Raw genomic sequence first — 14116 nt, 5'->3', positions numbered from 1 at the left:
CTTTTTTTTTTTTTTGGAGGCAACAAGGTGCAGACTTTATTCACCTGGGTGCAGGTCAACTGAGGGCGAGCAACTGGTCAGTGGTGAACAAAGAACAGGCAGAGATTTTTATAGGGGATCAGGAAGGGGTCTGGCACATACAGGGGTTGGAGCAAATATTTGTGGTTGTGGTCCATGCAGCCGTCAGGGCAGATGTGTGGGTATTGTCAGGTGACTTGGCACTGGGAAGACATGCTGTGCTTTGTGGTCTTCTCTCCTTTATATAACATCCCTTCTGCATTCTGTGTGTGAGGACATGGCACACCTGTATCTAGGTGGAGACGGCAGGACAAGACCTGGTCTTCAGCCTTCACCTAAGGAGTGGCATGTCTGCTGAGGGCTGCAGTGTTTTGTATCTGCTAAAACTGTCCATGGGCACCTCAGCTGGCTCCATGTCTTGGCTACTGTGCATTGTGCTGTAGTAATCATGGGTATGCGGGTATCCCTGTAGCATGCTGGTTTCAATGCCTGCCAGACATCCGAAATGCCAAGTTTGAGTTCTCTAAACTCAAATGAATTCTAGGAACAACGGAGGTTAAGAGTAGGAAGAATTTTTTTTTTTTCATTTTTTATTAGTACATGTTCGCAGTACATAATGTTTACATTCATCATGGGGAATCGGTGCCTGTACGTAACAAACACATCTTAATTCCTTTTACTTCCTCTTCCCTTCCTCTCATCTCCATCTATCTCTTGGTACCTTTTCCATTTGCAAAAAAATCTAGTTCTCTGTTTCCTATTATCTATCTTTAACTTGCTCTTTAAATTTTTTTATACTTTGGGTTTCTCGTATAAGAGAAACCATGTGATATTTAAGCTTGTGTCTGATTTATAGTATTTCACTTAATAGTATGGTTTCAGGGTGCCTCCATTTTTCTACAAATTTCTCAAATTTATCCTGCGTTAGAGCAGAGTAGTACTTTATTGTGTATAAATATATAAATTGTGTATAAATACCGTATTTAGGAAGGATTTATTGAAAGACAGCTTCTTTGTGAGAGAGACAGAAAAGGTGACATAGGGGGAATAGATGTTACTCCCATCATGCTAGATGTCAGATATGCCGCGTTTGTCTAAGGAACAACAGAGGTTAAGAGTAAGAACATTTATTGGGGAATAAGAATGGAGAATGAGGGGGTGGGGATTTAGCTCAGTGATTCCTCTGCCTGCCTCAAAAGCACAAGGACCTGAGTTCGATCCCCGGTACCAAAAAGAAAAAGCGAATGGAGAATGAGAATTAGGAATAAGAATAGCTCCTGGGAGACAAGAGGGGTCCCAAATGGGTTCCCTTAAAAGCTTTATTGAGTTAAAATTTGCATGTTATACAAGTTACCCATTTAAAATCTACAATTCAGGGCCTGGGATTTAGCTCAGTGGGTCTGGCGCCTACCTCGAAAACACGAGGTCCCAAGTTTGATCCCCGGTACCAAAAAAATGAACAAACACCAAAAAATAAAATCTACAATTCAAAAAAAAATCTGTAATTCATAGGTTTTTTTATATGCTCAATAATTGTACAACCATTAACACAATCAACATTAGAACATTTTTATCACCCTCAAAAAAACCCTGTACCCATTTGCAGTCACTCATTATCCCCAAACTTCCCAGCCCTAGAAATCACCAGTCTGTTTTCTGTCTATGGATTTACCTATTCTGTACATTTCATATGAGTGAAAACATAATGTGTAGTATTTTTTGACAGGCTTCTTTCACTTGGTACCATTCTTTTCAAGGTTCACTCATGTTGTGATATATGTTATTATTTCATTCCTTTTTATAGCTGTTATTCCATTGTATAATCATATCACTTTGTATGTATATATACACAGTATATGATTATATCACATTTTGTGTATCTAGTTGATGGACATTTGGGTTGTTACCACTTTTTGACTTATGAATGATGGTTCTATAAAGAGTGTGTATGTGTTTTTGAGTAGTCATATATACCTTGGAGTGGAATTGGTGGGTGAAACATGGTAACTTTTTGAGGAACTTTCATACTGTTTTCCAAAGTAACTGTACCACTTTAATTTCTACCTGTAAAGTGTGTGAGAATTCCAGTGCCTCCGCACCTCTCCCTGCTCTTTGTTTGTTTGGCTGGTTTTTTGATACAGGGTCTCGTATGTAGTTCAGTCTGGCCTTGAACTCACTATGTAGTCCAGGTTGGCCTCCAACTCACAGTGATCCTCCTGCTTCAACCTCCCAAGTACTAGGATAACACACATGCGACACTAAGCTTGGCTCCACACCTTCTTTGGAAGGCAGCTGTGTTCACCACTATACCACCAGTGCGCCACATCTTCTTCAACACTTACTGTTACAGCCTGTGTTTTTTATTACAGTTGTCCTTGCTGGGTAGGAAGAAGTGTCTCATTGTGGTCTTCTTATCAGTGTCGTTAATCTTGTTTATTTTAAATAGTTTCACATTTTAAGAATAATTTCAGAAATTATTTAGAAAATATACAGCGTTCCCAGTACTCAGTTTTCCTCTAGTTTTTAAGTTTTTTATGATCCTGAGGATTGAACCCATTTTTTTCATTCTGAACTGCATCTGCAGATCTTTCTCTATTTTTCAGACAGTCTTGATAAGTTGCCAAGGCTGAGCTTAAATTTACATTCTTCTGCCTTAGTTTCCCACAGTGCTGGGATTACAGGCCTGCACTGCCATTCCTGGCTGCTTTATTATTAACATTTAATCATTAGTATTCACTTGTTGCAATTAAGGAACCAATATTGATACATTATTATTTACTAAAGTGCATACTCTTTCCATTTCCTTGGTTTTTCACTTTCTTTTTTTTTTTTTTTTTGAGGCAGGGTTTCACTGTGTAGCCCAGGCTGGCCTCAAACTCATGGGGACCCTCCTGCCTCAGCCTCCTGAGTTCTGGGATTATGGGCTTGCACCACCACTCCTGGCACATTTCCTTGTAATATTTCTGCTCCTGCATCAGATGCATGTGTTTTTTGGTTTTTGTTTTTAATTTTACTTTATCTCATTCCCCCCTCTCCCCATACACCCCCTCCCCCTCTATGTACAAAAGCTTTGGCATGTTATTTCATTTTATTTAAGGTATATTTCCTGAGCCAACTCTTTTCTCCCACCTCTTTTGCAGTACTGAGATTGAATTCTCAGGGCCTTTGGACCGAGCTATGTTCTCAGTCTTTTTTTTATTTTTAATTATTTTATTTTATTTTATTTTATTTTGAGACAGGGTCTCTCTCACTTTGTAGTTCAGGCTGGCCCTGAACTCGTTATGTAGCTCAGGTTGGTCTCGAACTCACGGCAATCCTGCTGCCTCTGCCTCCGCCTCCGGAGTGCTGGGATTACAGGCATGAGCCACCACCATGCCTGGCTAGTTTTAATTTTAAAACAGTCTCACTAAGTTGCTCAATTGCCCAGACTGGACTTGAATTTTGTTCCTCTTGCCTTAGCCTCCCAAAGTGCTGAAATTACAGGTATGTGCTATCACACCCAATTCTTAGTCCTGCTTAATTGTGACAATTTCTTAGGCTGGCCTTGTTTTTTTTGTTGTTGTCCGTGTCCCCCCCACCCACCCCCATCCCCAGTGCTGGGATTGAACTCAGGACTTTGCACTTGGGAGGTGGGTGTCGTGCCACTGGCCTAAATCCCCACCCCCCTCTGACCCCCTTTTTGAGGCTGGCCTTGTTTTGGGGTTTTTTTTGGTACCAGAGATCGAACTCGGGTCCTTGAGCTTGCGCAGCAGGCAGCAAAGCCACTGAGCTAAATCCCCGGCCCTGGCCTTGTTTTTGATAACCTCAGTAGTTTTGAGGGTTACTGATTAGGTATTTTTGTAGAATGACCTTCACCTGGAGGGTCTTAGTTTAGACTGGAGTTTTAGGTTTTGGGGAGGGGGGAGACTATTGAAGTAAAGTGCCATTTTCATCACTTCATATATGGAATATTTACCGTCAATATGATTTAACATGTTGACATTAACATCTGTCACCTTGCTGAGGTAATTGTTTTTAGGTTTTCTCCAGTATAAAGTTACTGTTTCACCCACTTCTCATTCTGAACTCCTTAGAAGGAAGTTAATGTGCACAGCTCACATTTAAGAATCAAAACAGCCAGGGATTTAGCTCAGTGGCACTGAGGCCTGCCTTGCAAGCGCAAGGTCCTGAGTTTGATCCCCGGTACCACAGGAAAAAAAAAGAATCAAAACATCTTTCCTTGAGGATATTATAGGCCTTACTTTTCATGCTGATTGTTGGTGTAGAAGTTTTGGTACCCTATTTTCCATTTCTTCTGCTTCACATAGGTATCCCATATTTGTGGAATTGATTTTTCTCTACATCCTTTCTGCCTTCTTCCACTGTTATTGGTTGATTTATTTCCCCCACACAAATGCTGAGGTCCTTAAGCTTTACAGTGTGATCTTACCTAGAAATAAGATAGTTGCGATAACTTTTTTAGTAAAAATGAAGCTGTATGGTAGTATGGTGGGCTGTTGATCCAGTATGACTGGGATTCATTAAGAAGAAAAGAGGCACACAGAGAGGAAAAGGTCATTTGGCAATACAAGCATAGCTTGGAGTGATGTTTCTACAAGCCAGCGTATGTCACCGATTGTTGACAAACACTGGAAACTAGGAGAAACAAGGAACTCCCCTTTCTTCTTTCCCTTTGTATAGGTTTCAAAGGGAGCATGAGCCTGCCAATACCATGTTTCTATATCCTACCCACTAGAACTCTGAGATGATATATTTTTATGGCTTTTGTTTATAATTTATTTTTGCGGTACTAGGGATTGACCATGCTCTACCATGGGGCTATATCCCCAGCCCTTATTTATTTTTGGTACAGTCTTGGGATCTTTCTGGTGGCAATGTATTTAGATGGAGATTGAGGTTAAAGGAGCTGTGCCCTCAGGAGCTGTGCCCTATTCAGGCTTCACCTGGGGTGAGGAGCTCATTTTGGTAGAGATGGGAAGAGGCAATGGAGAATGTACTCCTAGGTTTTGGGGAGAGCCAAGCACTGGTGGGGAGGAAGTGAGGGGAGTGATTCACCTCTCTTATTTCCAAAGCAGGTTCTGTGAAGAGGCTGGTGGAAAAGGCTGCTCTCACCAATGACTTTTAATTTTATGATTTTTTTTTGGTAAAAAGTCCTATATTCTGCAAATCAGACATTATCTCCCAATGCAATTCAGCCTTGGTTTTATTTTAAATTAAATATTAAAATTATATATCTCTTTTTTTAAAAAGGTCATGTGGCTACACAAGCATTGCTTGGAGTGATTCTTGTACCTCCTCATCTTCCCAAGTCACTGTTTTGGTACCAAGGATCAAATTCCAGATCTTAGACTTGTGAGGCAGGCTTGGTGCCACTGAGCTAAATCCCTGGCCCCTAATTTTTTTTCTTTTTTCTTTTTTTTTGCTACCAGGGATGGAACTCGGGTCCTTGCGCTCCCTAATTGTTTTTCTTAATGAGGGGAACTTAGAAGTATGAATAGTTTTCTGCTGAAGTAAAGGGCTTGATTTATAACTGCAATATGTCAGAGTGTTATGGATTTTTAAAAACTTAAGACATTGGGTTTTATTAGTAACTAGTACTGTAATCATTAGAAAGACAGTATTACTGTGATTCTCTTTTCTAAAAATACAAGAGTAATACCTCAGTAGGTTATTTTTAAAAATTTAATGAATAATCCACTAGAATGGTGCCTTTTACCTAGTTGACTAGTCAGTATTTTCAAGTCAACCCCTAGTACCCACAAACCCCTAGTTTGTGGATTTTTGTTCTTGTCATAAAGTACAAAACAGTCATTTGCTATATAGTACCAAATAAAATGTATTTCTTTCTCAAATTTATTTCATTTGGCTACACAGAAAGTAGTTGCTAGATGCCTACATTACAATCAGTTCACTTTAAGTAGTGTAGAATTTAGCTTGGGTGCTAAATATATGAAAACAGCTAAGATACTTATTTTGAACATTTTATTTTAGGTATTCCGTAATTTAAAATCACACCTTTTTTTTTTTCTTCAGGGAAAAGGGAACCCTACGTAGTTCATTATATATGAACTATTTTAATAGACTTTAATGATTTTTTTTTTTGAGATGGGGGTCTCGCTTTGTAGTTCAGACTGGCCTTGAACTATGGAGCCCAGGATAGCCTTGAACTCACAGTGATCCTCCTGCCTCAGCCTCCTGAGTGCTGGGATTATAGGCATGTGCCACCATGCCCAGCCTTAATGGTTGTATTTAAATAAGTATTAAAAATTTTGAGTTTTATTTATTCCACTTTAAGTTTATTGAAGAACCTGCTTAATTGTAAATAATATACCAAAATAACACTGTATACATCTAAACCCCCCAATAACACAAGCTTTAGCATTTGACTGTCTGTCTGTCTTTCTTTCTGTCTTTCTTGGTACTGGGAATCAAACTTGGGACCTTGCACTTGTGAGGCAGGCAGCAGAATCACTGAGCTAAATCCCTGGCCCAAGTATTTGACTTTAAATGAATACTTGATTCCCTAAAGATATGAACTACTAATAAAAGGAAAGAAAAACTTGAGGAAAAAAAGCTTAAGAGGCTACTGTGTTTTCAGAAGTAAAGTTAGCATATATATTTTAACAGTATACAGCAGTCACACTCTCCCACTCTCAATCCAGGTTTTTTTTACTTCTTTTTTGTACCGGGAATCAAATTCAGGACCTTGCACTTGGGAAGCAAGTGGCAGCACCACTGAGCTAAATCCCCGGCATCAATCCAAGGTTTTGCTTTTTGCACTTTGTTATCCGCGCTCAACTGAATTCTGAAAATATTAAATGGAAAATTCCAGAAAGAAATAATTCCTAAGTTTTAAATTGCACACCATTCAGAATAACATGCTGGAATTGCCTATTCTACTCCTTTACCTGTAAGTGAAATCATCCTTTATTCAGTGTATCCAGGTTGTGCTAATCACCTATTAAGTCATTTGGTAGCTATCTCAAGTATGTTATGGAATTGTAGTGCTTATATAAGTTCCAGTGACCCTTACTTTACATGGCTACAAAATATAAGAGTAGTGATGCTGGCAATAAGGTAAAAATACATTTAAGAAACTTTAAGAGAACACATTTATAATGTACCGTGATAAGTTCTCTATTTTATTGTTAGCTGTTGTTAATCTGTTGTACCTCATTTATAAGTTAAATTTTGTCATAGGTATGTATGTATACTTAAAAACAGTGTATATGTTTGTGTATACACACACACAGGGTTTAGAACTACCTAGTTCATCTACTGGGGGGTTTGGAACATAATTAAAGGTTTGTGAAAAGTGTTTCAGAAGATTCGTTGAAAATTGGACCCAGAAAGTATCAGATCAGGTATAATTCTGGTGCTTATTTTTCAGGACTAGTTGTAACCCTAGGGTAGAGGAAGTGGTAGTGCTAAAGCACTGGTAATTCTTTTTCTTTTCTTTCTTTCTTTTTTTTTGGTACTGGGGATCGAACTTGGGACCTTAGGCTTGTGAGGCAGGCAGTGAGAGCAACCACTGAGCTAAATCCCTGGCTCAGCACTGGTAATTCTTTATGGAGGTTAAATTTGAATCAAATGCTTATACCTCCTTTCTTTGAGAAACAAATCTCTCCTTTCCATAAATACAAAATCTGAAACTAAGCTTGTCCCATTGCATTCTTTGCTGAATAATGTATTACCACTATTCATAGGAATTCAAGATTGTACAGACTGTACCATTTGTGTTATCTTAGCTTAAAATGTTGGGGACTTTTTTTTCCTTTTAAGATAAGCCTACTTCTCATTTAACTTAGTTCTTCAACATTCTTTTCATATTAATTGCCCTATCTGAAACTGCCTTTGGTATCTTGGGTACCAGCATCATTTTTTTCTCCTGGGCCTGCAAGCCCCTTGAGGCCTGATTTACAGACAATCCCCAGACTACCACAGGGATCTCTTCCCTGCTTTTATACTTTTTGGTTTAGCATCTTCACAACCACAACTGGTTATCTTTGAGTCACTTTTCAGGTCTTCACACACAGCTCTATAAGGTATGTTTACTGGGAATTATTTACCTTCTTTGATCTTTTGTCTTAGGTGTATGTAAATCATAGACTTTTCCTTCAATGTGTTGATCTTCCTGGTGTTTGTGAGTTTCTAGAGTCCATAGAGTGTTCAGAGATGCTTTTTTATTTTTTGGTACCAGGGATCGAACTCAGGACCTTGTGCTTGCAAGGCAGGCAGCAGCACCACTGAGCCAAATCCCTAGCCCCAGAGATGCTTTTTTTTGTTTCTTAAATTTGAGACAGGTTCTATAGTTCAGGCTAGCCTCGAACTCGAAATGATCCTCCTGCTTCAGCCTCCCAAGTGCTGGGATTACAGGTGTCCACCACCATGCCTGGCAAGAATGCTTTTTGGAACCTCATTTCATTTGCCTGGAATACTTGGTAGTACTTAGTACTCTTGAGGTGGAAGTCAGAAAAGTATGACCTAATAAGTAGGTGTGGATGGCTTTTGTTTCTGTTACTTGTGAGATGGGGGTACTTAAGGTAGCAGATTATTTTCTTACATATTACTTATGGCATTGACATGTCTTATAAGAGGCAAGATACGTGATACACCTCAGGTTGTAGCTTGGTGGTAGAATGCTTGTCTAGCACACATAAAGCCTTAGGTTTGAGCCCCAGTACTGTTTCCCTAAAAGAAAAATTGCAGGGCCGGGGATTTAGCTCAGTGGTTCTGCCGCCTGCCTCAAAAGTGCAAGGTCCGGGCTAGGGATTTAGCTCAGTGGTTTCGTTGCCTGCTACGCAAGCACAAGGACCTGAGTTCGATCCCTGGTACCAAAAAAAAAGTGTAAGGTCCTGAATTTGATCCCTGGTACCAGAAGAAAAAAAAAAATGCAGTCGAGCAACATTTTTGCCTGTACGCTTTTGCTTTTAAACTCTCAAGGGTTAGCAGCTTGTCTAAGGATTCTGGATAATAATCCTATTGTGTTATCTGAAAGTGATTCCATATTCACACGTGTTTGGACTCCTTCCTTGTCCATGACCACCTTTACTAAAGTCTTTCACTGAGCATGTCAGTGGTCATAAACTTGCATGTGAAAGGCTTTTGTAGCTTAGAGAAGAATAAGGGATTTAGTTACCTTTAGGAGGCTAAGTCAGGCTGGGGATGCATATAGCTCAGTGGTAGAGTGCTTGTCTACCATGCTTAAGGCCCTCATTTTGAGTGCCAGCACTGCCCCTAAAAAAGTTACGTCAGTCTGTATCACCAGATCTGGTGAATAGAGCCGAGAAGGAAAGTAGCAAGAAAAAGATGCCAGAATAGTAGAGATCCAGAACATCATCTAGCTAATGTGTTCGCTATAAAAATTCAATAGTTTGCTGTCGTTTAGGGGAAACTGCATACTTTCTGAAGAAAGAGATCCACACACTTACTGAGGAGGGGAAAGGGAAGTGGTGAGAGTTTCTTTGGAATTGGGAGGTTTTAAGGAGTATGCATTTATCAGCAGGAGAGGACTTGGGGAGCATAGGAGACCCTGGTGGTGCCACATGTCTCATTAGTAGTTCACAACACAGTGCCTTTTTATTGTAGAAGAAACAAAGCATACTTTTAATCCATACTTTGTTCATAACCAAATGAGATCCTTTCGAGGGGATCTCTCAGACCTTGCCATACAGCTCACACCTGCTTTCCCTGAGGTATCATTTCCAGAACTATTTGTTATTCCTGATGTAGACTGGGATATGAAAGTGGTCTTGGTGGGACCAGATTGATGAACTCAGTCCAGCAGCCACTGTTTGATATAGAAAGGTCTTTCTTAGGAGTAGGGTAGAATTTTTTGTGTAGTCTTTTCTGCAACCTACTGAAAGGGCGGAGAGCCAGGTAGTGCCCCAAACATAAGGTCGCAGGGTAGGCAAGGCCAGGCCAAACACACCTGTAGCTCTGTTGTTCTAGCATTTTTTCAGACTGCACTCTGGGTCAGGGTTATTTTATTTGTTCCTTTCATTTTTCCACATTGAGTCCCACTGACCTAACTTTATTTATGTGCTAGTGATACAGTGTATTTATTACTTTTAAAACTAAAATGTTCCAATTTTGTACTTATGTCCATTTTAATCTGAGGCCCCCATTCTTTCTCAGATATATCAGTCAGTAGCAGGTACAGCACTGCACAGCAGCAACTGTTTATTTTAGCAGCATAAAGAAAAACTAAAGTTTGTGAACCAATTAAGCTACTATATTTTGCCATTAGCTGCCCTGTTTTCCCAGTCATAAATTGCATCTTTATCTTGATGTCCTTTAAATCCCTCATCCATGCTGAAACAGGTAATGAGGACTTTAACAGGGCCATCTTCCCGTGTTATGGGTCTACCCTTTGAAATAGTGGAAAAGAAAAATTAAAAGGACTCAGAATAATACAAAGGTCAAGGTAGGATCCAGTTTCACTGCAGTTGTTTGCAAGGGTATGTGGGATTCACTTTAGGTACCGGGGAACTGGGCTTCACTTCTCCACACTTCACTAAATTGTGGTAGGCCAGTAAAACCCAAAGTCTAAATGTATGAGAGTACAGGAAACTTAAATGTTTAAGAATGAGCTCTGTGTCATATGCTGCCTGGAGGGATGTATGTAGATACTGGGGTGTGTGTGTGTACCAGTCTTTTGAACACCTGCAAAATTCTGAACTGACCAAGCTTAGATGGTAAAACCTGAGATAAAGCATGTGTGCCGTCACTACCCCTTTCCAGCCACTCAGAATGGATCATGCATGCCTCTCTGAAAGAAAATTATATTTTGGGTGCCAGTTTAGCCTTATAAATAAGCACTGCCCTTTTTCTGTCTCTGAAACTACATCTAAAAGTGCTGTCCCATTTTGTTTGGTGTCAATGCTGTAAAAATCCTGACTAGCTTATGTATAAAATTTTAAATTTTGTATTTTGAAACTTTTTTTCTTTGAGGTTAGGACACCCTCACCGCTCCACATCTGGCTTTGAGGACTCTTTACAGTCAGTGGGCGGCTAGTGTATGGAAAGTCTCTTCCCCTACCCAATCCCCACTTTTGGTGATATTTCTTTGAGGTCTGTTAGGTATGTGTATACTCTGCAGTTAATTAACTTAAGTATTCCCTTTGGTGTGGTCTTATTGGGGGCAGTTGGGAGAAAGAGAAACCAATAGTGTAACTGTTTGAATACTGAATTGAATATTAATATGTCTTTTTGAAATAAAGAATCAATCCCTCTAAAAAAAAGCTTTTCTTGATTTCTAGGCAGACCCTTGAGCCAGGGATATGGCCATTTTTCTTCCTTGCTAAATTTGCACTTGTAGTGACATAGTAGCTAGCAGCAAAGACAAAGGTAGACCCATCTCACTGTCATCTGTGGGTTGAAAAGGGGCAAAATACATTATTATTAACATTTGGGTTATATATCATCCTGTCTCATTTAAATACTTGTTTTTCTCTTCAGTGCTGTAGATTGAACATAGGGCCCTACACATACTAGGCAAGCTATCTTCCATTAAGCTACATCTCCAGCCCTACTCAAATTCATTTTTAAGCATTATTTGATTTGTTTTAAACATGTCTGAGATCTTTAGAACATTACAACTTGCTGGTTTGCTATTTGCTAGTCTCTGTGTGTATGTGTCTTTCCCACCACTTGTGTACCATATTTTGTCCTTATTTTGTTTTTCTAACAGATTTTATGTATGTTTTCTTTTGAAAAAAAAATGTTGTTTTCTACCCATATTTTATTTATTAAGTTGTCAGTTCATTTTCCATTGTTGACAGTGATAATGTTAATGTAATTACTGAAGAAGTCAAGAAAGCTCTGGGGAAAGGTCCAAGAGTTTATTCTTAAATTCATAGAAGAACTGTGTGTGGGTGTGTATAAGATAAATGGATTCTGAATAATCACATAACAGAAACTATACCTTTTCAGGGAAAGTTTCTTCAAATCAAACCTCTAATTAATTGGTTCATTCCCTTTATATTTTGGTTGGGCCCAGGAGCAAAAGGTGGTTTTGCAACACAGTCTATAGCCTCACATCAACAACAACAACAAAAAAGTAGAGAAATATAATTTTTTCCCCTCACATACATGTACAAAGCATTTAGGGGGGAAAAAACTTGATTGGAAACATTTTGGAGTCAGTTGTGCCTCCTTGGGTTTTAACCAACAAAACTTTATGTTCTGTGATTGACTAAAGTGTCAGATTTTTATTTTTGGATTAAAAGTACATGTATATACCAGATTTATAAGCCTGGAGATTAGGGTTGGTATCTAAATTGCTCTCCATTGTACATTTAACATCTCACTTGGTGCCTCTGTTATACAGTAAGTATTTGGTAAAATTTTTGAATCATGGTTTCTTTTATCCAGAGGCTAGTTCTTCCGTGTCAAGGCTTTGCTTTTCCTTCATTCCCCTTTCCTTATCTGTATGAAGACATGTATGTGATACCGTTTTCAGACCTTCTAAGTGGCCACAATAAAAATTGGATATATAGAATAATGTGTTTTACCATCCCCATGAAAAACTTGTCTCAAAGCCAAATGTTTAGGCTTTCCTTTTTCCTACTCCACTTAATTATTTAGGTACCCAGTTGAGGCAGTGACTTCGATAGAGTTCACTTTATGTCCTACAACATTCATGATCTTCAGTGCTAGATTCAGATATTTCCTCTGCTTCATTCCCTAGTTAGAAGTTTGTTTCCTAGCCTACCCGAGTACTGAAAACAAAATTTTATGAAGATCAATTTTCCTAGGCCTAAGTTCAATAATAAGAGAAAGAAAACTTAAAATCTGATTGTAGGGTTTTTTTTAATTGTACTTTCTTAAGAAGCATAAAAATACTTTTTAGTATTGTGAATATGGCTGTTCTTAGCTGACCCTTTTTTCCTGTGTTTTTAGGACTATCCTGTTAAGTGTAATCTCACTGCTTAATGAGCCTAACACCTTCTCCCCAGCCAATGTGGATGCTTCAGTTATGTTCAGGAAATGGAGGGATAGCAAAGGAAAAGACAAAGAATATGCTGAAATCATTAGGTAAAGTACTTTGTTTTGTATTTTATTACTTCATACAAGCCCAAATGTGTTGTGGAACCAAGGATTTAAATCAAACTTAAATATCCTGTCCACTCAGGATAACTCCTCTTAATTAGGTTTATAGTGTGGGACGAGACTTCTGCCTAAACCTAATGAGGCTGGCTATTGAGAGAAGACTTCCTATTAGAAAAGGATCTACTTTCCTAGAAACCAGAACTTCCAGGTTCTTAGCTAGTCAAATTTGCAGATTCCCCTTCCTAGCCATTTTGAGCACCCTATTCTGGACTTAGCATGTCCATTAAATATAACAAACATATCTACCCAAAGTATGCCAGACATTCTAGGTATATGAAAGGTATGATTTTTGTTTTTAAAATTTTGAATTAATGGAGCACTGTAGTTTATTGGCAGTTTTTGGCTGTAGTAGCAAGTTATATCTTTTGGATGTCCTCATTATTAACAACACTAAAAGATGGTATAACTGAGGCCAAGAATAAGAACCCGAAGACTTGGAAATCTATTGGCTCTGCCATTCCTTGTATGGCCATTTATTAGTTAACTTTTTCAGTCTAGCTTCTCCATCAGTGTAAAAGTAAAAAATAGAAGGTATCAGGCTCAGCCTTTTAATTTCTTAATCACATCCCTAAGGTTTTCCTAATAGTACCCAAGAATTTTGCAGAAAGTTCAACTTCTCTTTTTTTTGAACTCAGGACCTTGCACTTGCAAGGGAGGCACCGGAACCACTGAGCTAAATCCCCAGCCCCAACTTCTCTTAATAATATATTTTTATACCTTAAAATAGAGCCTCAAGTACAGTTCCAATTCATTGTGTGCATAGGAATTCAGTTACCACTGGAATTTATATAAGAGTCTTTCTATACAAATAGACTCACTCTCCATAAATCTGGTTGGCAAAAATACTATGTGGGAAAAACAAAACAGTGCAGAGAAATCACTTTATGACTACTGAGTAATATAAATCAGTTCTGCTTTCCACCCATTGTGATCACCTTTAGACCTTGCCTGACCCATAGCTATTTAATTAGATTATAAAGAGAAT

The 14116-nt window shown here is 38.8% G+C and overlaps 1 protein-coding gene across 3 annotated transcripts in view; it reads left to right on the top strand.

The window, feature by feature from the left end:
* The window catches only part of Ube2r2 (ubiquitin conjugating enzyme E2 R2), a 98548-nt gene that overhangs the window by 78906 nt on the left and 5526 nt on the right, over positions 1-14116 (top strand). For 2 of the 3 annotated variants that reach the window (XM_013069780.3, XM_004838406.4), the window contains one exon: positions 12922-13056. The exons of the other annotated variant lie outside the window; for it this stretch is intronic. In XM_013069780.3, the coding sequence (XP_012925234.1) occupies positions 12922-13056 (135 nt within the window). The remainder of the gene's footprint in view (positions 1-12921; positions 13057-14116) is intronic. 3 annotated transcript variants of the gene reach the window in all.

Source organism: Heterocephalus glaber, unplaced genomic scaffold (genome assembly GCF_053883595.1).
Source record: "Heterocephalus glaber isolate CG9 unplaced genomic scaffold, H.glaber_assembly_v1.0 deba00001481, whole genome shotgun sequence".
Lineage (NCBI taxonomy): Eukaryota > Metazoa > Chordata > Mammalia > Rodentia > Bathyergidae > Heterocephalus > Heterocephalus glaber.
This window is presented reverse-complemented; position numbering and strand designations above follow the sequence as displayed.